The following is a 20057-nucleotide window of genomic DNA, read 5'->3' as shown; positions in this document are numbered from 1 at the left end:
TGTCCCAACAGCGTTTCTGGTGGCCCGCCATGGAGAAAGACATCACCGAGTTCATTGCGGCCTGTCCAGTTTGTGCCTCCTGCAAAGTGTCCCACAAGCCTCCTGTGGGTCAGCTTCACCCTCTGCCTGTCCCCCTGAGACCCTGGTCACACATCTCCCTGGACTTCGTCACTGGACTGCCTCCCTCTGCAGGTAACACCACCGTCTTAACGGTGGTAGACAGGTTCTCCAAAATGGTTCACTTCATTGCTTTGCCTAAGCTTCCGTCTGCTAAGGAGACTGCTGAGGCACTCCTGTCTAATGTTTTCCGCATTCATGGTGTACTGGAAATAATATTCTAAGTCTCGGGGGGAGAGCCTAAACGTTACAATCAATATCCAGAACAAACAGAATTCCTCTGGACAAGACAAAATACCTCTGTCAATTTATTAAATGCTTGCAAGCAGGGAGAAAACCTCAACAGCCACGAATCACCAATGCCTGTCAGGGTCCTCTGCAACAATCCTCCATTTGACAGTCAGTTATATACTTTTCAAATGACCATCCTCTTAAGACCCATCCCATCTCTCATTGGTTCCCACTATGCCACATGTGATATACATTCAACTGTGTGTTCCACGTCACAATATACATTGAAGATCTTCCACGTGTCTTGTATTTTGACCTAATCCATATTATAGTTTCAACCAATCCACTGTCTCCACATATATCAGATCTTGCTTAGAAAGATGACGGTGTCCTTTCTTCAGCACATTCGTCAATCGATTCTGAGTGATATGTACCTTTGACCCTGGTAGTCAGCATCTTAGAGTTCCTATCAGCTGGTATGAAGTTGAGTACCATCAACTCCTATTGTATCAGTTTCTCCACGTCTTACTTGCAGTTACTCATTGTCTGAACATACACATTACTAAACTCATGTTCAATCAAGGAATGTATATCAAAATACAGCATATACATATTTTCCCATTACATTCCACTCTTTTGATTATACAGTAATCATTATCATTGCAAAAATATGTATTACAGTAGCATCATTTCTACTCATACCATTCAGGAGCATCGTCAGTGTCTGTGTCAAAGTCAACGTCATTTTCGTCGTATTGGTGTACAGGATACAAATCCTCTTTTCGTCTGGTCATGGTAGTCAATGGTTGATACAGAACCATCTGTTTAGTCATCATGTTAGCTACCATCCTTCTAAGCATGGGAATCACGCAAGTCATGAAAATGAATAAAACCACTCACACAAGACAGATTGTGATTACAGTGCTTCGCCAAGTGAGCCAGAGGCCGGTGAGAACATCAGGTGGAGGTATCTCATCTTTTGCCATTGCTTCCTGTAGGTTAGTCATGTTCAATATTGCCTGATGAATAACGCCACCATCTATGTCATTCTCTGGAATAAACGTACAACAGTGTTCACCCACGATAGCACACACACCCCCTTGGGCTGCTGTGAGTTGGTCCAACACCATTCTGTTCTGCATAATCATTAGTCGCATAGAGGTCAATTCTTCGCGGATTCCTTTCACTGCAGCTATAGTCATATTTACAAAGCGTTTGAAACGGTAGTCAAGTGTTTCAATACGCAAAATATTTTTCGCCACTCCTACCCAGGGGAACAGAGCCCACATTACCTTCTTACTTGTCCCTGCATGTTTAAACTCACGTGGGACGTTTGTACCAAAAACTGAATCGTGGGGTTTAAAATCTGTATAGCGATATTTGTCTGCCTCACGTTTCATACGTGTGGGTGTGTCCTTCGTTGTGGTGGAGATGATAAATGTGTGATCTGTGATACGAACAGGTGCACATACTCCGTCCCAATCCGGTGGGAGAGTTACATACGCTGAATGGTCACACAACCACCATCCCTCTGTAACAGGATATGTTCCATTCTTTCCAGGGACCGCGGTTCGGTATGCTGCAATACAATCAACACCAGTAGGGCAATTGAATGGGTTGGTGGCCCCGTACTTGAACGCAAAACAGGACCAAACATTAGTTTTCCAGTAATCGGGAACCGAAGTAACCTCATGTTCTGCTAATTTTTGACAATGTGTCACGTTATGTCCTATTATGTCCACACATGAGGGACGATAAGCAGGGTGTACGGTTATATTACAATCAGGGTCGCTGGTTATTTCACCCGTCACAACGATGTGTTCGCAGTTATCAAGCCTCAGACGTCCTACTGGAACGGTACCATTCCTGGCATAACATGTTTTAAACCGTGTTTTTGGATCTATGGACACCTGGGTCACAAAAGATGAGGTTGATGAGCTATTGCCACTGAACCGTTTAACCATGTGTCGGTCGTCACATTCGGGTCCCTTAAGGAGATCCCAAAATGAGAGCCCATTGTGGAATCCTTTAATAGCCAACCCAGAGAAACATCCTTCAGATGGGCCCATTTCAACAGCTGAAATGAGAGGCTGACGAGAATTAGATGGTATCAGAGAACATACATAACAATTTGTAACATTAGCTTCTTTTGCCATGAACTCTGCGTATCGCCACCACATGTTCATAGAGTAAGGATTTTTTTTGTTGTCATGCCTCTGTCAAGCCAGCTATCTTCCAAACTAACACCTGCCAGTCTCTTGTGCCGTTTTAGTACCGTTTCGTTGGTAGTCATGCTGTCGTTGTGTGTCATTGAGTTGATTTGGTCTGTGTCAGTTGGGTTGTTCCATCTGTTTCTTATGTCCTGAAAGTGTAGCCATGCCCATGGAAAAACAACAAGAATAGAGATTATTAACAATAAAAACAAAGTTCCTCGTGTTCCACACACTCTATGAAGTGGACTCCACGGTCGTTGTTGCACCATGTTTGTGTGCATGTTTTTCATCCAGTCAGTTTGCATGAAGTTCACCCAAGCAACTGATCTTGTGCAAAAGATTTTGCTTGTGTCAGCACCTGCTAGGTTTCCACACAAAAAACAAACAAAAACAACAAAAAAAAAAGGGTCACTGTCCACTATTCTTCTGCTCAAGCTTGTAATCCGTATGTGATCTTAATCCGTATGCGGCGTCCGGTGAGTCGCTTCCTCGTTGGTAGTTGTCGTCGTTGTCGTCACGTCGGCTCCACTGGTCAGCTCTACATCGGATGGGGTCGGAACCTTCTTGCAGTGCGATGCATGTATCCAGGTGGCTCTCTCAGCCACTTTGAGTGCGGTGTGCGTGATGAGTAGGATCTGGAATGGCCCTTGCCACCGTTTAGCCTTCCAGTTTTTCCTCCTGAAACCCTTCACGACCACGTAGTCACCAGGCTGCAGTTTGTGCAGGGGGCCAGTGGCTTCCTTTGGGAGGGCTGCCGACACCTGCTTTCTTATGTCCGACAATGCAGAAGAAAGTTGTACACGGTACGTTAACATTTCATTCTCGCATAAGGCGGTGGATGGGAGAGGAGCCCTGGGTGCGTTCACCCCCACATGTGGTGCTGTTGCAAACAAAATTTCAAAAGGACTTAAATTGCTGCGTGTTCTTTTTCTCATTCTCATGTACATCAGCACAATTGGCAGGGCTTTGGTCCATGCGAGGCCCGTATTAGCACAACATTTTGCTAATTTAGTTTTGAGTGTTCCATTTTCTCGTTCAACAGCACCTCCACTGGCTGGATGATAGGCACAGTGTGTTTTTAAGTCGATCCCAATGTATGCACTTACCTCTGTGATGGCCTGATTTACAAAATGTGATCCATTATCACTTGAGATTTTTGTCGGAATGCCCCATCGTGGAATAATTTCTGAAATCAAAGCCTTTGCTACTGTAGCAGTTGTCTGCTTACTGGAGGGAAAAACTTCAACCCATTTAGACCACATGTCCACCATTACAAGACAATATGTTTTACCTTCTGATGGGGATAATTCAATAAAATCAAGCATTACATGTTCGAAAGGACGTGATGGTGGTGGGTGTGAATCTGGCACCATGAACATTTGCTGTTGAGATGGTGATAAAACAACAGAGTGCAGATTTAAATGTGGACCAATATAAAACATGTGTGGTCACATCGTCATTTATCTCGCTTTCTGTACAGAAGCGACTTTGATAATCTTCATCACAGCCGTGAGAGACATGCGCAGTGCAGTTTTTCAGGATTCATCCTAATAGCCTCAGAATGCACTCTGTTATCTAAAAGAGATAACAGGTTGTGGGACTGATCAAGATTTAGCCACCATTGGTAAACGTATCGTGGTTCGGAGATAGGATGAGCAAATTGGGTCATCTGTGTCAACACTCTTTTCCTAACTATGTTCAAACCTGTGTGTGTGGAAATCAAACTGATTCCAAAAGAACACATCAAGTCCCTTCCCATAAGATTTATGGGACAGAAAGAAGAGAGCAAAAATGAATGTTTGATTCTAATGTCAGTGTCAGTTGGGTCAGTGTGAACACTCGTCATTGGTACAGTGAATTTTTCTGTAACCGTTACCCCTGAAGCCCCCTGAGAGTAAACATATCGGCCACTCATTTTTTGATTTGGAAAATATTTCTCCTGTATTACAGAATGAGAAGCCCCGCTATCGACCAAAAATGACAGTTTGTCAGTTTACAACCACATCAGTTAAGGGCATTTCTTTAAATGGTTCTTTCAAAAATTTAGCATAAGTGTGTATCCTAGAAGCTATTTCTTTACTTCTCTGTTGCTCTAGATGTTTTACAATGCTAAGTAAAGCAGTTTGTTGTTCAGGTGTGTGTGTGTGTGTGTGTGTGAGCGTGCGAAAAAGTCGTTCTTCATTGCGAGCATGTTTGTGGGACAGTGTTTGTTCTACTTCCCTTATCTTGCAGGTTCACCGGGGTGGAAGCCGTCTCCTGTCCACATGCACCGTCCTCCTCCCCCCCATCGCGTCAATCTGAAGCAAACTGGTTCTTGGCCATTCTATCGTTGCCCTTGTGGTCATGTGTCCATTGTCCTTTTTGCTCAGATCGGTTTGGGCAGTCCCTGGCCCAATGACCCACCTCTCCACATTTAAAACATTCATCATAACTGATTTGCCGTTTTGCACCGTTGTTGCTGAAAGTTCCTCTGCCACGTCTTTTCCCTTGTCCACGACCTTGAGGTTGGCTGCGCCAATTATTGCTATTCTGTCGGTTGCCAGCGCCGTCTTGGTACATCGTGAGGTTAGAAACAGCTTGTAGCATGGACAGCTGTGCTTTTTCTGTCGCCTGTTTATATTTGCGGTTTTGGGAGATTTCCCCCTCCCTCAGCTGTTTCTGGTTATGCTTCGCATGTTTGACAACTTCCTCGTGTCTAGCATCTTCCAGTCCTATGACGGAACGCTCAGTGGCCCGTTTGATGTCAGGCAACAGTCCATTAATAAATGCATTTTTCAAATGTGTTTCCCAGACTGTCATTAGAGTCACATCCTCTGGTTTTGGAATTCCCCCGTGAGCCTGGAACGTAGTCAGCATTCTTTGGTGACATTCTTCAACCCGTTCGTCTGTCTTTTGCTTGGTGCCGTTAATGATTGACATATCTACTCGTTCTGGAAACTGGGCTATGATTCCAGCGCAGAGTGCAATCACAAAATTCCTGTAGTCTAAATTGTCTGCGTGGTCCCATGCAGCTTCCCTGGGACGAACGTTAGCCTGTACTCCTGTCACGTATTGACTGATTTTGCTGAATAGGACTGGGCCTACTTGTAACATGAGTAGCCGGTGCATTTCTTGTCCCGTGGGCATAAACTGCTCGCAGAATACTTGAAAAGCGGCACTAAAAACAGTACCTGAGCTGGTGATTTGAGGCAGGTGTGACATTGCGGTTCTTATGTCTGCATCAGTCCAGGGGCGAAACACGAGTTGTGGGGCACCATCTGCTCCCGGAACTTGGATCATCGGGAAAGAAAAATTCAACTGCTCAGTAGGGTCTGCTGTTTGAGCCGTCTCTGGTGGGTTGAAAAATGCTTGTGGATTCAGTCCACTAATCATTGAAGGCAGTCCTTCGAGGGCTCGTCTCCATGTTCTGGGCGAAGTCCATGAGGCCGCAGCCGGAGTGGAGGTTGATGGGAGTTCTTGTGGCGGTGTCTCTGGATTCTGACGTTGGAGGGCATTTTGTTGGTCGACGAAGTCTAACTCGCCGCGCCGTTGGCGAGTCTCTGGTCCTCAACAGCATTGGAGCGGGAGGCTGTGGTTGTTGCATGGCAGCGTTTCCTGGTATCGCTGCGGCTTGGTAGGGAGGTGGGACAGCGCACGTTTCCAAGAGAGGTCCGGCCGACCCCGTTAAACTTGGATACAGGGACAAAGTAGAAAAAGGATTATGGGGACTAAGCCCTTCGTTCGGGTCGATTTTCCCTTTTAGATTTTACATTTTTTTGAAACTTGTACCAGTGTTAATTGCTTCTTTAATTGTTTTCTCTCTCTCAATTTCCCTTCTTTTTCCCATTGTTCGAGACAACACTTGTTTTTCTCCAAGTCTTTGACCTTAACTGTTTTTCTATTTTTCATTTTCTTTTCTTTCGCCTCTAAATCCGATCTCAGCTTTTCTAATTTAGCCGAGCTGAACGAACCTCCCATTGGAAAGCCATATTTTTTTATCCCAGTCTTTTAAACATTCAATACTTTGGTCACCATATTTCTGTATCATTATCTCCACCATTGCCCCCTTTGGGGTGGGTTTAGCATGTTTTCCACCCATCTTTCAGGCGTGGTCGAGTACTCCTTTACAATTTAAAAATACACTCGTCAGTATATTTCTAGCTTCTTTTCTTTGGTAAAGCTAAGTAAACCTTATCTATATGTTACAGCTCAGATCACTTTGGAAAGTAGGTCAAAGGTCTTGGAATTTTCCGTCCCTCTTCTTCCCCCTTCTCTGAAACTGATTCTACACAGTTGAAAGTAGGTCAAAGGTCGCGGTTATTAACCGTTCCTTTTCTTCCCCCTTCTCTGAAACTGATTCTATACAGAGCCCGTATCAATTTTTCTCAGTCCAACTGAGAAGATACCGTGGTCAAGCGTTTTTGGACTTACGATCTTCAAAATATAGGTATTTAAAAGTTCAAACGTTACTTCGTAATCTCAATACCTATCTTCCACCTTTAAACCCCTGCATGGATTATGATGACACAGAATCCTAGAAGACCTTTACACTAATTAAGATAATAATAATTAATAAAAATTAAGACACACTCTGTCTCCAACCTCTGCTTGTTCTGTTATTCTACGCAATTTAAACTTTTGTTCTCACACAGGAAATTAAATTTATGATTGAAATTCAAACTTCTCACCCGATACGAAGAAATCAGTTCTTTGTCCGGATTGCAGTGAAGCCAAATCGGTCCTCCGTCGGTCACCAGTCCCCGTCTCACTTGAATCTGTCGTGGAATCGGGGCGAAATCTTTTTTCTTTAGACTTCGAAGTGCACTTTCCCAGCCGACCTCTGGAGTCCCGATGGACCTCTACGCAATCCTGTTCGTGACGCCAAAATGTACTGGAAATAATATTCTAAGTCTCGGGGGGAGAGCCTAAACGTTACAATCAATATCCAGAACAAACAGAATTCCTCTGGACAAGACAAAATGCCTCTGTCAATTTATTAAATGCTTGCAAGCAGGGAGAAAACCTCAACAGCCACGAATCACCAATGCCTGTCAGGGTCCTCTGCAACAATCCTCCATTTGACAGTCAGTTATATACTTTTCAAATGACCATCCTCTTAAGACCCATCCCATCTCTCATTGGTTCCCACTATGCCACATGTGATATACATTCAACTGTGTGTTCCACGTCACAATATACATTGAAGATCTTCCACGTGTCTTGTATTTTGACCTAATCCATATTATAGTTTCAACCAATCCACTGTCTCCACATATATCAGATCTTGCTTAGAAAGATGACGGTGTCCTTTCTTCAGCACATTCGTCAATCGATTCTGAGTGATATGTACCTTTGACCCTGGTAGTCAGCATCTTAGAGTTCCTATCAGCTGGTATGAAGTTGAGTACCATCAACTCCTATTGTATCAGTTTCTCCACGTCTTACTTGCAGTTACTCATTGTCTGAACATACACATTACTAAACTCATGTTCAATCAAGGAATGTATATCAAAATACAGCATATACATATTTTCCCATTACAATGGTTTCCCTGTTGATGTGGTTTCTGATCGAGGTCCCCAGTTCACTGCTCTATTCTGGAAGGCCTTCTGCTCCCTCATCAGTGCCGCCGTCTCCCTGTCCTCCGGCTTCCATCCGCAGTCCAATGGACAGACTGAACGCCTCAACCAGGAGATGGAGACCACACTACGCTGTCTGGTCACCCAGAACCCCGCCGCCTGGAGTCAGCAGCTAGTGTGGGTGGAGTATGCACACAATTCTTTACCCTGCTCATCTTCTGGTTTATCCCCGTTTCATGTGGTGTTCGGGTACCAGCCCCCCGCCTTCCCGTCCTTGGAAAAGGAGGTTGCTGTCCCCTCTGCTCTAGCCCTTATTCAGCGGTGCAAACCCACCTGGAGTCGGGCTAGGCGTTCCCTTCTCATCAGTTCGGAGCGTTACAAGAAGGCCGCTGATCGCCGCCGCACTCCTGCTCCAGAGTACCAGAACGGCCAACGTGTCTGGCTGTCCACCCGCAACCTTCCCCTACATATGGAGAGCAGAAAACTGGCACCCAGGTTCGTTGGTCCTTTTCCCATCTCTAAAATCATTAATCCTGTCACTGTGCGTCTGAAACTCCCCAGGACCATGAGAGTGCACCCAGCTTTCCACGTCAGCCAGATCAAACCCGCTAAGGAGAGCTCGTTGGTGCCCACTGCCCAGCCCCCGCCTCCCCCCCGACTTGTGGATGGGGGTCCTGTTTATACCGTCCGCAAGCTCCTGTCCTCTCGCCGACGTGGCCGCGGGTTTCAATACCTGGTGGACTGGGAAGGTTATGGACCTGAGGAACGTTCCTGGGTGCCCGCCTCGCACATCCTTGACCCTTCCCTCATCCACGAATTCAACCAGTCCCATCCTGATGGCCCTGGGCCGTCAGGTGCCGGCCGTAAGGGGAGGGGTACTGTCACAACCGTCACTAGACTGTAGTGCTTTTATTTTGTTGTCTTGTCACTTCCTGTTTTACTTTGAAATCATCCTCCTGTGTCATGTCTGCTGTCTTTACTTCCTCATGTGTGATTACCTCTCCCTGCCCTGATGTGTTTCACCTGTGTCTCGTTAACTCCCCTCCCAGTGTGTATATATACTCTGTGCTTCACTTGTCTCGTTGCCAGTTCGTTTTTCTTCACCTGTGAGTCAACTTACCAGCGTTTTTCCTGCCTGATATCCTGTTCTGATTCCGACGTCCCTTCGTTTCCGAGTAAGCCCGATCCCTGCCTGTACCTCTGCCGAGTTTGACTGCCTTCCTGTGAATGACCCTGGACTGTTTACGTTGACGATTCTACTCTCCCCTGAGTGAGACAGCTGCTCTCACCACAGCGGGTCAGAGCCTTGCCGACCGGCCTCAGTCCCTCCCCAGTTACATCGGGAGAACCTTCGGCGGATGTGAACTTTCTTCTCCTGACCTGAAGTCATGAAGGCTGTTCAGTTCCCTTCTGCTCTGAGGAGAATTCACAAGATCACCCTCAACAATATAAAGATGACTTCAATTCATTTTGTCTGCAACTTTTTCTCATAATTAGGTTTCGAGCGACTAACTTAGTCAGTTCGACAGAACCCTATTGATATTGCCGGGATTCTTTTTATTATTGAGGATTCTTATTTTTATACTTTGGACTGCTTTTTGGGGGACTTGTCATATTCGAAAACTCACCAAATTTGGAACGCTTGTCAGGTCTGGTGAAAATAGCCATCTGATAAAGCCGTAAAAAGAAAAACAAAAGAATGGCTCTCTAGCGCCCCCTAGAAGTTGGACCGTCGACGCCCCTCACCCAGAATGTTTTTTTGACTTGAAAAAAATTCACATGTCCAACTCCACCTGCTCTACAAAAAAGGCATCTCAGCCCCATAAAGTCTGCCAATGAGAACTTTCCTCCATTTTGAATTTAGTGAAAAACACATTTTGTCACTTTTCTCCTACACGCTTGGTGCGTTTCATACCAGACTTAGTGTGCATCAGGATTGGAGCTGTATCATCAATACTGGAGTGAACGTTATTTGATATCTCATTGCGTTCAGGAGATAGACCAATTCACCGCTTAGGCGCGTGTCTTGTTTTTAAACACTCATAACATTAAAACTATTTCGACAAAATACTCCAAACTTGGTGGATATGTGCACATTGCATCCCCTAACTTGCAATAAATCAGTCGTCTGATTTAAACACTGGGGAGGCTACAGTAATTTGGGATTTTTTTTTGTCATTTTGCCTTTTTTAGCGTTTCTATTTTGCTAACTCCTACAATTTTTATGCAGTCGATTTCAATACTGTTCAAGGATGATCAAGACTTCATGGCCTGAGGATATCGACAAGCCTTTTTTTTCACGTGCAGTCAAAGCGCCGCCTACTAGCGAAAGTAAACCAGTGTTGGTTGACAAACGACATTGGAGTCACATGACATTGCACAACATGGTCTAAGCTTCACGTATAGAGACGTGACGCGTGTTGTCGAGCTGTCCTCTCGCGCCACACGGCAGATGCGGGAACCGGTGAAGTGCTTGCAAAGCTTGTTATGGTAGAAAGCCTTCACACAGCGGTTCGGTCCGTACTCGTACCAGCCTGGACCGACGTTCCTTCTACATGGTGTGACAGGATATTTGGTCCGACACATTTCGCCAGGATTCCCTGTTTCGCAGAAAAAAGAAGTGCTGTTAGTTTAGTGTTCCTGGTGTCTGTGTAGAAAGTTATTTAGTGACAGTTTGGTTCTTACATGCAGAGGCTGACATGGACATCAGCACCACCAGAAGAAGGACGGCAGTCACCACAACAGGACGCACGGCTCAGGATTCACTGAACGAGACTCAGATGGGGAACGAGACTCAGATGGGGAAACCGGTGTCGGCAATGGCGAGGCGGCAGCGGGGACAGCTGCGAGGCAGCAGTGGGGGCACTAGACTCATGGGCACTAGCCTCAGGGTTGCCGGGAAGCCGACAGGACAGGTCAGCCGGACCGCTGGCAGACGTCGGACTGGACGCCGACGGGACACGGGTGGCCGAGATTGGTTGCCGTGTGGAAGAGGCAACTGGACCTGGCGTGGAGTGCGGCGCGGGGGCAGCAGCGGGGACACGACGCCGACCTCGACGAGACCCAGAGGTTCGAGCCTCAGAACCAGGAACCCTGGCGGCAGGAGTCTTGCCCCTCAGGCTATGGGGCCCACCCTGAGCCAGCCGGGAACCCAATCATGGGTTGCGCTCAGGGTCCGTAACCTGGTTGACCTGACCCTTCTAGTGGCTATGGCGACCACCGAAGGCCTCACAGGGCTTATTAACCGCCTCAAAATCAGCATCCATAGTCTAGTTGTGGTAGCCCAGGCTACGGCCACAAGCGTCATAAAAATAAACGCGGACAGTGGCTGGCCGTGGACCTTCCATGGCAGGACAAAAAGGGTCGAAAAAATAAATAAAAGTTGCAGGCTGGGTCCAAATACTGATCGGAAAACCAGTACAATCCGAACAAGAGGACAGAAGACAAACAGGGTTTAAATACAAGAGGAGGGTAACGAGGAACAGGTGGAAACACTGAGGGCAGCACAGGTGAACGGAATGCACAATCAGGGAACAGGGCACACAGGCAATCACAAGGGAGGAAGTGCAGGACCACAGAGGACACACAAGACAAAGACCTTACAATAAGACAGGACACCAAACAAACCAACATCATAACAATAATAAACATAAATAAATAATTATTAACAGTTGTGTTCGTGCATTTGGTATTTCTGCTGGATCAATAAAGCTTTTACTTTATTCAAGGTGTTCCGCAAAAACATTTTTTGCTTTCTTTCTTGATGATTAATATGCATGTCATTGATTATAGAGCAGCCCATAGGTTAACAATAATCAGGCTGTTCTCATACACCATACTAAGTTATATCTATGAAATACATCACACTGTCTCAAAGTCAGACTTCATCATGTCATTGTTATCCTGCTTCATGTTGTCCTGATTCATCAGTGTTTGGTTCCCTCTGGTTTCTCAGCCTTCAGTCTGTCTTGATGAGTGATATGATGAAGCTGTGTTTTCTACTGATGCCATGACATGAAGACAGATGGATCAACTGTCATACAGCTGAATACAAACAGAAGACACAGGAACCATCAACATGTCTTTATGATGCTGGATATTTATTGCAGTAAATGTGAAAGCATGCAGTGGTTACAGTTGATGAAGACGAGTCCAACTGCAGCTCTTCATCCCCAGAAGTTAAAAAGATTTACTTCACACACATAGGGTCTCTTCAGCCTACAGTTCACATCGTTCCAGCGTCCCCAACCTGAAAAACAGAAAACAGGACAGACACGTGATTAATGGGGATTTCAGGGTTAGTGCTAATGATGTGTCTTAAGCTGCGTTCACACCAAAAGTGCTGTTTCATGCAAGTTTACTCGCTCGACTATATGTGGTTAATTTGCATCATTCGATTAATCCGCACCGAAAAGGGGGTGTGGCTTTTCTCCGCAAAAACAGTTATCTTTTCCGCCATCCACCATGGAAATAACCACTAGTTCTGCTTTATACTTGATGTGGAAAACCCACAAACGTCGGAAAATTAGACGCTATCGTGTTTGGGTTCATAATATAATATAATATATGTATAATATTATTCGTAGTCACACACAGCTCCAGGAACCATGTCTGAAGAAAGCCGCGACTGTTAGTTGTCATTTCAAGCTTGACAGTGACCAAACATGTTGGTGTAAACTTTGATATTGTAACGTCCGCAGTAACGACCCAGACGTTGGTTTCCTTAACTTGCAGGTGTATTGCTTGAGTGTTCACAGTATTGCAACGGGGCTCTTCGCTAACAGCAACGTTAGCTCAAACGGAACAGCTAACAAGCTCACGTAGCATCCCCCACACTAGCATAACGAACGACAACACAACGTCACTTCCTCCCTAAAATGAGATGAGGAATGAAAAGGGTTGGACCACAAAATCATGATCATTTCTAGTGAGAGATAATTACGTCGGTAATTTCCCGACGCGAGGCAAGTTCTCTAAACATCATGGAGGAGAAAAATGACGGAGAAAAGACGGACAGAAGCAGCGAGAGCACTTCTTTACATCGGTGGCTGAGCGTCATCCTCCACCTGCTTCCAACCGACCTGCTCAGTAAATCTGTGATTTACTGAGCAGGCAGTCAGTGTTATAGTCCCGTATGTGCGTCCCGGGACTATTTTCTCTGTCGCTGAAATGCGATACACAACGTTTGGTGGCTACAACTATTTTGTGCTGAAAGGGAGCTTACTATTACTATTCATAAAGTCGCAGGTAACTGTATTATAAAAGCAATAAGGTACTCGAGGCAGTACTGTGTCTACAATAATGTACAGTTCAAGGGTTTGCCGGCCCTCCGCTGCGCGTTGGGCCTAACAACACCCTTGAACAGTACATTATTGCACGACACAGTACTGCCTCTCGTACCTTATTGCTTAAATAATGTATGCTCCTGATATGCCTCGTCCTTCACTTAAACCCTCTCTTCATGTTGAGGAAACCCAGGAGTCTGAATACATTCATGTACTGTGTGAAACAGTTGAGTTATGTATGTAGTTAACAAATATCAAATGAAATTCAATTGAATAATATCTCCACAATATGAATTGTCAGTTTTCACATTAAAATAGATAAATCATAAAAATGTATTTATATAATAAAAACAATTACAAAACAAAAAAATCTTTTTTAAAGTAAAATACGTGATGTATGTATGAAAGAATGAAATAATGAAAGAACAGAAACATTAAAAAAATTGTGACTCTTGAAGAGTCACATTTGAAAATGGTGGTGTGTTTCTTGGACCGCTGAACGAGTGCCCTGAAGGCTGGAAAAGTTTAAATAGAAGCGCTCCATCAAAATGTAATAATCAATGATCTCTGGGTTCAGGGTTCAGACACAACGCGTCTAGGACCGGATCCGGACCGCGGTCCTCCTATTAGTGACCCCTGCTTTGTTGCAGACATACAGACATTACATACTCTGGTGTCAGAGAGGTGTATACAGGATGGACTTCCCAATCTGACACAGTATTTTAAATCAGTGTGACATGAAGAGGTTCAGTGAGGTTTCAATGCAGCACCTTCCTTCATGCTCATCTGGACTGTTTTCTTCAAGCTACTTTAATAATCATCCACCAGGGGTCATGAAAGTGTCTTTTCTTGAGGTTCAGAAGTCTACGTTCATCTCTATTAAGTTATAACCTCTTCTCCTGAGTCTGTAGTTTACTTACCCCCGTAGTTCATCTCAACGCAATGCTCTTGCCACCAAGAGTTGTCCGGTTGGCGATAAGCCCAATGGGTGTACTTGAGTTTAGACCCATTGCTCCAACGAAAACCATCGTTCTAAAAACAACAAACAAAAAACAAACAATGGATGACCTGAGGATGACTACTGCACTAACATTCATCCGGTCTGTGTTCTTCATCTCAACATAATTATGATCAGATTAACAATCCACTGGTCAGCTGGTTTATGATGCTCCAGTGTGACTCGTATGTCTTTGCATTGGAGTCGTCTCCTGGATACTAAATCACTGGACTTTAATAAGTCAAAGTCACCAGAATAATATTGTTCAATAGTATAACTACTTCTTCAGTACTACACTAGTGCAACAGCACAGGCCTGTTACTATTACTGTATTACATTATGTTTTATTTGCAATTCATGCCAAAAGACATTCTCAGACATAAATATTGTCTCAGAGGTATTTTGGGTGGCGGGTTTTGGTTATCGGTGTTGTATTAGTTATTGTAAAATTACTGAATAGTATGATAATAATTATAACAGACCAGGGAAATATATCTATAAGTCCTGCAAAAAACTATTTATAGTAGTTATTATGCATCATATTTGTATTCATTACATTGTAAGAGTCAAATCTGAATCTGCACCGTAACATCAACATGTGTCAGCAGGTTAATGCAGTACTACAACATGGTACTCTGAGGTAGAAGTAAACATAAAGTAGTATTCAGCTCAGTACAATGTTTCTATGTGCTTCTGGGACCTTTTGGGGGATTATTTTGATGGGCAAGTCATGAGAATACTAACATAGTTCAATAACACATGTTTACCTCTGATTTCCTTGTAAACACATTAGAGGCACAAACTGAGCAGAATCATTCACTTCTTACCCGTTGCAGTCCGATCCAGTATTGCAGTCTTGCAGTCTTGGCCCTGTACATGGCACATTCCACCTTTTCCAGCACTGCAAGGCTGTGGATTGATACCAGATGTCCCTGATGGAACTTCTTACAGGCGTCCTGTAATCAAAATAAATATTCCTCACTAACACTTCACATGGCTGCATCCTCATTCCCTGATGTGAACTTTCTTCTCCTGACCTGAAGTCATGAAGGCTGTTCAGTTCCCTTCTGCTCTGAGGAGAATTCACATTACATGCATTCAATGAATTCATCTTAAAATTATTAGAATTTATTTGCCAATTTTATTCTGGGTAAATGACCCTCCATAGCTGAACCTGCTTTATTAAAACACTTTTATTATACTTGAGAGTAAATGGACTTCTCCTTTCCATAAATACAGCTTCCTCCTCTTTCCTCACTTCTTCTAGTGAAGTGATGAGACTGTGTGAACAGGAAGAGGTCAAATGTACTGTCTGTAGTCTGGTGTGTGTTTGTTTTTATTACCTCTGCCTCGTCTTGATTAAGCAACTTGGTATGGAACACCTTCACGCAGCTGTATGTATCCACCTGGTACCAGCCTTGCAATGAGTTCCTACTACATGGTGTGACCGGATATTTGGTCCGACACATTTCTCCAGGATTCCCTGTTTCACAGAAAAAAGAAGTGCTGTTAGTTTAGTGTTCCTGGTGTCTGTGTAGAAAGTGATTTAGTGACAGTTTGGTTCTTACATGCTGCAGAGGCTGACATGGACATCAGCACCACCAGAAGAAGGACGGCAGTCACCACAACAGGACGCATGGCTCAGGATTCACTGACTCTCAGAACTCTACAACTGGAATATCACCTGGAAATGCCACACCGTTCAACCCCATTACAACAAGACACTTCAGTTGTTACCAGTTTTCTAACCCACAGATCAGATCAGAGTTATTTCTGTTCTCTAAAACCTCCACCAAGAGACAAAGAGGACTCACCACAAGTGTCTTCTCCCTCGTTGCATCTCATACTGAAGGTCTGTTTAAATACCTTTCACAGCCATGCTTAAGGGTCTGAATGTTAAAACATGAACTACTTCAATAACACGCCTGTTTAACTTCCACGTCATCCCAGAAGTAGGATCCACCTCTATTCAGTTACAACATTATAATATGAAGCATCCATGAACAAACAAAGCACTTCTTCAATACTAGGTTGAGTGTTGGCCAGTTCATGAGTTGCAGCTCTATGAATGTTTTCTAAATGTTGATATGTGGAACGGCCTGTATAGGACTCACTAAAAGAATTCTCAAAGTCCACATTTCTGAGCATTAAACAACCAACAGAACAGGAAATATGTTCTCATCAGAGGAGCTGATATTACAGAATATCTCTCCTAAAAAGATGTGTTTGGGATCCACCAGCTGGACACTATGGTCCCCACAGCCCACCCTCATTATAGTTCTTATCATTATAGCTCATCTTGATGCAGGATGCAGGGCTTCTATTGCTGTACTCCAGGGGCCACATTCACTAACTACTGGGGTTTGTTTGCATCCAATTCCATCAGTTTCCCTCTAAGTCACACATACTATTTTAAACAATGTATTTTTATGCTTCAATTGACGATTGAACTTGAACTTTGATGAACTGACAGCAGGTTGGTGAGTGTGTGTCCTTGTATGAATTGCATTGTGGGGTCAAAGATCTTTACACAATGTCCATCATTCAATATTAGGGTTAAAACTTGACTTTTTAGGGTTCAGTACGTTCCTGTCTGCAGTTTGTGATCGCTCTAATAATATTAATGTATTCATGATCAGCACCCCAAAATGAAGGGTAACTTCCTTGCGTGGAAGATGAATGTGATCAAACATCCACGGGGCATTGCCAGAGCTCAGGGAGGAACCGGTTGACTTCAGGTCTTTTTATTGATGTTGGCAGAGCAGACAGTCTTTAGAGAAACACGGTGGTGAAACAGGACAGAAAGAAAGAGCCTGATCTCACAGGAATATGTGAAAAGACAAAACCCTCTTAGCTCATAACATGGTGGTCGTCCGTAGTGGGTTTGGATCACATGTCCGCACCACCAAACAGGAACGCAGGCTGGAATTAGTCCATCATGTGAGCTTCAATGTAAGTTAATGCCACCAATGAAAGCACAAATATTCAGAGGACTGAAGTGTGCAGACATTATTAGCAAATGTCTGTATGGATGGTAAAATATTAAATACATTTAAAATATATCTGTCAGTCACAACCTGGCTCAAGGTTGGACCGTGTGGAGAAACCCTTCATGTGGTCTGGGTTTGTTTTAGTCAACTGACCAATAAATAAAGCTAAAAGCCCAAAAGGTGAAAGTCAGGAGACAGATGTCCGTAGAGAAACCGCTCGAAAAGCATTTTTCTGCCATTCTTAATTAGATCATGCTGGATGTTCATAGTTATGATAAAAATATGTTATACTTTTTTTTTTTTTTTAAATATACATTTTCTTCACAAGAAAATTCTGAAAAAAATGATATAAAATAATACAAGTATTAGAACTCATTTGTGGTTCATACGACTATTTGAAAACTTAATCTTGAGACGCTCCCCCAGTACCGGGGAATGGGTCTTCACAGTTTGCTATTTGACAGTTGACAGTTGTCATGTGAACGATGCCTGGTTTGTGTACGTTCCAAACTTCCTTTGCTTCCCGATCTCTGTGGCGTCAAAATGAAAGTCCCATTCACCGTTGACACTTAACTCATATTCTGTGACAGAGGATAAGGAAGAGCCAGGCGTGCGCTAAGGTTCTGCAAGTCCAGCGAAGTCAGGCTGCAGTGAAGAGCCAGGTAGCAGTGAGGAGGCCTGGGTAGCAGTGAGGAGGCCTGGGTAGCAGTGAAGAGGCCTGGGTAGCAGTGAAGAGGCCTCGGGTAGCAGTGAGGAGGCCTCGGGTAGCAGTGAGGAGGCCTCGGGTAGCAGTGAGGAGGCCTCGGGTAGCAGTGAAGAGCCAGGTAGCAGTGAGGAGGCCTGGGTAGCAGTGAAGAGCCAGTTAGCAGTGAGGAGGCCTGGGTAGCAGTGAAGAGCCAGGTAGCAGTGAGGAGGCCTCGGGTAGCAGTGTAGAGCCAGGTAGCAGTGAGGAGGCCTCGGGTAGCAGTGAGGAGGCCTGGGTAGCAGTGAGGAGGCCTGGGTAGCTGTGAGGAGGCCTGGGGTAGCAGTGAGGAGGCCTGGGTAGCAGTGAGGAGGCCTTGGGTAGCAGTGAGGAGGCCTCGGGTAGCAGTGAAGAGCCAGGTAGCCATGAGGAGGCCTCGGGTAGCAGTGAAGAGCCAGGTAGCAGTGAGGAGGCCTCGGGTAGCAGTGAAGAGCCAGGTAGCAGTGAGGAGGCCTGGGTAGCAGTGAAGAGCCAGGTAGCAGTGAGGAGGCCTCGGGTAGCAGTGTAGAGCCAGGTAGCAGTGAGGAGGCCTCGGGTAGCAGTGAGGAGGCCTGGGTAGCAGTGAGGAGGCCTGGGTAGCTGTGAGGAGGCCTCGGGTAGCAGTGAGGAGGCCTGGGTAGCAGTGAGGAGGCCTTGGGTAGCAGTGAGGAGGCCTGGGTAGCAGTGAGGAGGCCTGGGTAGCCGTGAGGAGGCCTCGGGTAGCAGTGAAGAGCCATGTAGCAGTGAGGAGGCCTGGTAGCCGTGAGGAGGCCTCGGGTAGCAGTGAAGAGCCAGGTAGCAGTGAGGAGGCCTGGGTAGCCGTGAGGAGGCCTGGGTAGCAGTGAGGAGGCCTCGGGTAGCAGTGAAGAGCCAGGTAGCAGTGAGGAGGCCTCGGGTAGCAGTGAAGAGCCAGGTAGCAGTGAGGAGGCCTGGGTAGCAGTGAAGAGCCAGGTAGCAATGAGGAGGCCTCGGGTAGCAGTGAAGAGCCAGGTAGCAGTGAGGAGGCCTCGGGTAGCAGTGAAGAGCCAGGTAGCAGTGAGGAGGCCTCGGGTAGCAGTGAAGAGCCAGGTAGCAGTGAGGAGGCCTGGGTAGCAGTGAAGAGCCAGGTAGCAGTGAGGAGGCCTGGGTAGCAGTGAGGAGGCCTGGGTAGCAGTGAAGAGCCAGGTAGCAGTGAGGAGGCCTCGGGTAGCAGTGAAGAGCCAGGTAGCAGTGAGGAGGCCTCGGGTAGCAGTGAGGAGGCCTGGGTAGCAGTGAGGAGGCCTGGGTAGCCGTGAGGAGGCCTCGGGTAGCAGTGAGGAGGCCTGGGTAGCAGTGAGGAGGCCTTGGGTAGCAGTGAGGAGGCCTGGGTAGCCGTGAGGAGGCCTGGGTAGCAGTGAGGAGGCCTGGGTAGCCGTGAGGAGGCCTGGGTAGCAGTGAGGAGGCCTGGGTAGCAGTGAGGAGGCCTGGGTAGCAGTGAGGAGGCCTCGGGTAGCAGTGAAGAGCCAGGTAGCAGTGAGGAGGCCTTGGGTAGCAGTGAGGAGGCCTGGGTAGCCGTGAGGAGGCCTGGGTAGCAGTGAGGAGGCCTGGGTAGCAGTGAGGAGGCCTCGGGTAGCAGTGAAGAGCCAGGTAGCAGTGAGGAGGCCTGGGTAGCAGTGAGGAGGCCTCGGGTAGCAGTGAAGAGCCAGGTAGCAGTGAGGAGGCCTGGGTAGCAGTGAGGAGGCCTTGGGTAGCAGTGAGGAGGCCTGGGTAGCCGTGAGGAGGCCTGGGTAGCAGTGAGGAGGCCTTGGGTAGCAGTGAGGAGGCCTGGGTAGCCGTGAGGAGGCCTTGGGTAGCAGTGAGGAGGCCTGGGTAGCAGTGAGGAGGCCTGGGTAGCCGTGAGGAGGCCTGGGTAGCAGTGAGGAGGCCTGGGTAGCAGTGAGGAGGCCTCGGGTAGCAGTGAGGAGGCCTGGGTAGCAGTGAGGAGGCC

General features: G+C 46.1%; 1 protein-coding gene across 1 annotated transcript; it reads right to left on the bottom strand.

The window, feature by feature from the left end:
- Positions 1–12207: 12207 nt before the first annotated feature.
- Positions 12208–16232, bottom strand: LOC306748048 (C-type lectin lectoxin-Lio2-like). The gene is made up of 6 exons (XM_079231168.1): positions 16216–16232; positions 15970–16085; positions 15745–15884; positions 15229–15357; positions 14325–14436; positions 12208–12368 (listed from the first exon to the last, which is right to left on the bottom strand). The coding sequence occupies exons 2-6, from the start codon at positions 16037–16039 to the stop codon at positions 12286–12288; spliced, it is 534 nt and encodes a 177-aa protein (XP_079087294.1). The 5' UTR covers positions 16040–16085; positions 16216–16232; the 3' UTR covers positions 12208–12285.
- Positions 16233–20057: the final 3825 nt, after the last annotated feature.

This window comes from Taurulus bubalis (assembly GCF_910589615.1).
Source record: "Taurulus bubalis genome assembly, chromosome: 15".
NCBI lineage: Eukaryota > Metazoa > Chordata > Actinopteri > Perciformes > Cottidae > Taurulus > Taurulus bubalis.
The sequence above is the reverse complement of the archived record's forward strand: the minus strand, read 5'-3'. Positions and strand labels throughout refer to the sequence as shown.

Coding starts and splice junctions, on each gene's coding strand:
- LOC306748048 (XM_079231168.1), bottom strand. CDS start 16,039: ATGCGTCCTGTTGTGGTGACTGCCGTCCTTCTTCTGGTGGTGCTGATG. Junction 15,358..15,744: donor TTAATCAAGACGAGGCAGAG/GTAATAAAAACA, acceptor TTTTGATTACAG/GACGCCTGTAAGAAGTTCCA. Junction 14,437..15,228: donor ACTGGATCGGACTGCAACGG/GTAAGAAGTGAA, acceptor TGTTGTTTTTAG/AACGATGGTTTTCGTTGGAG.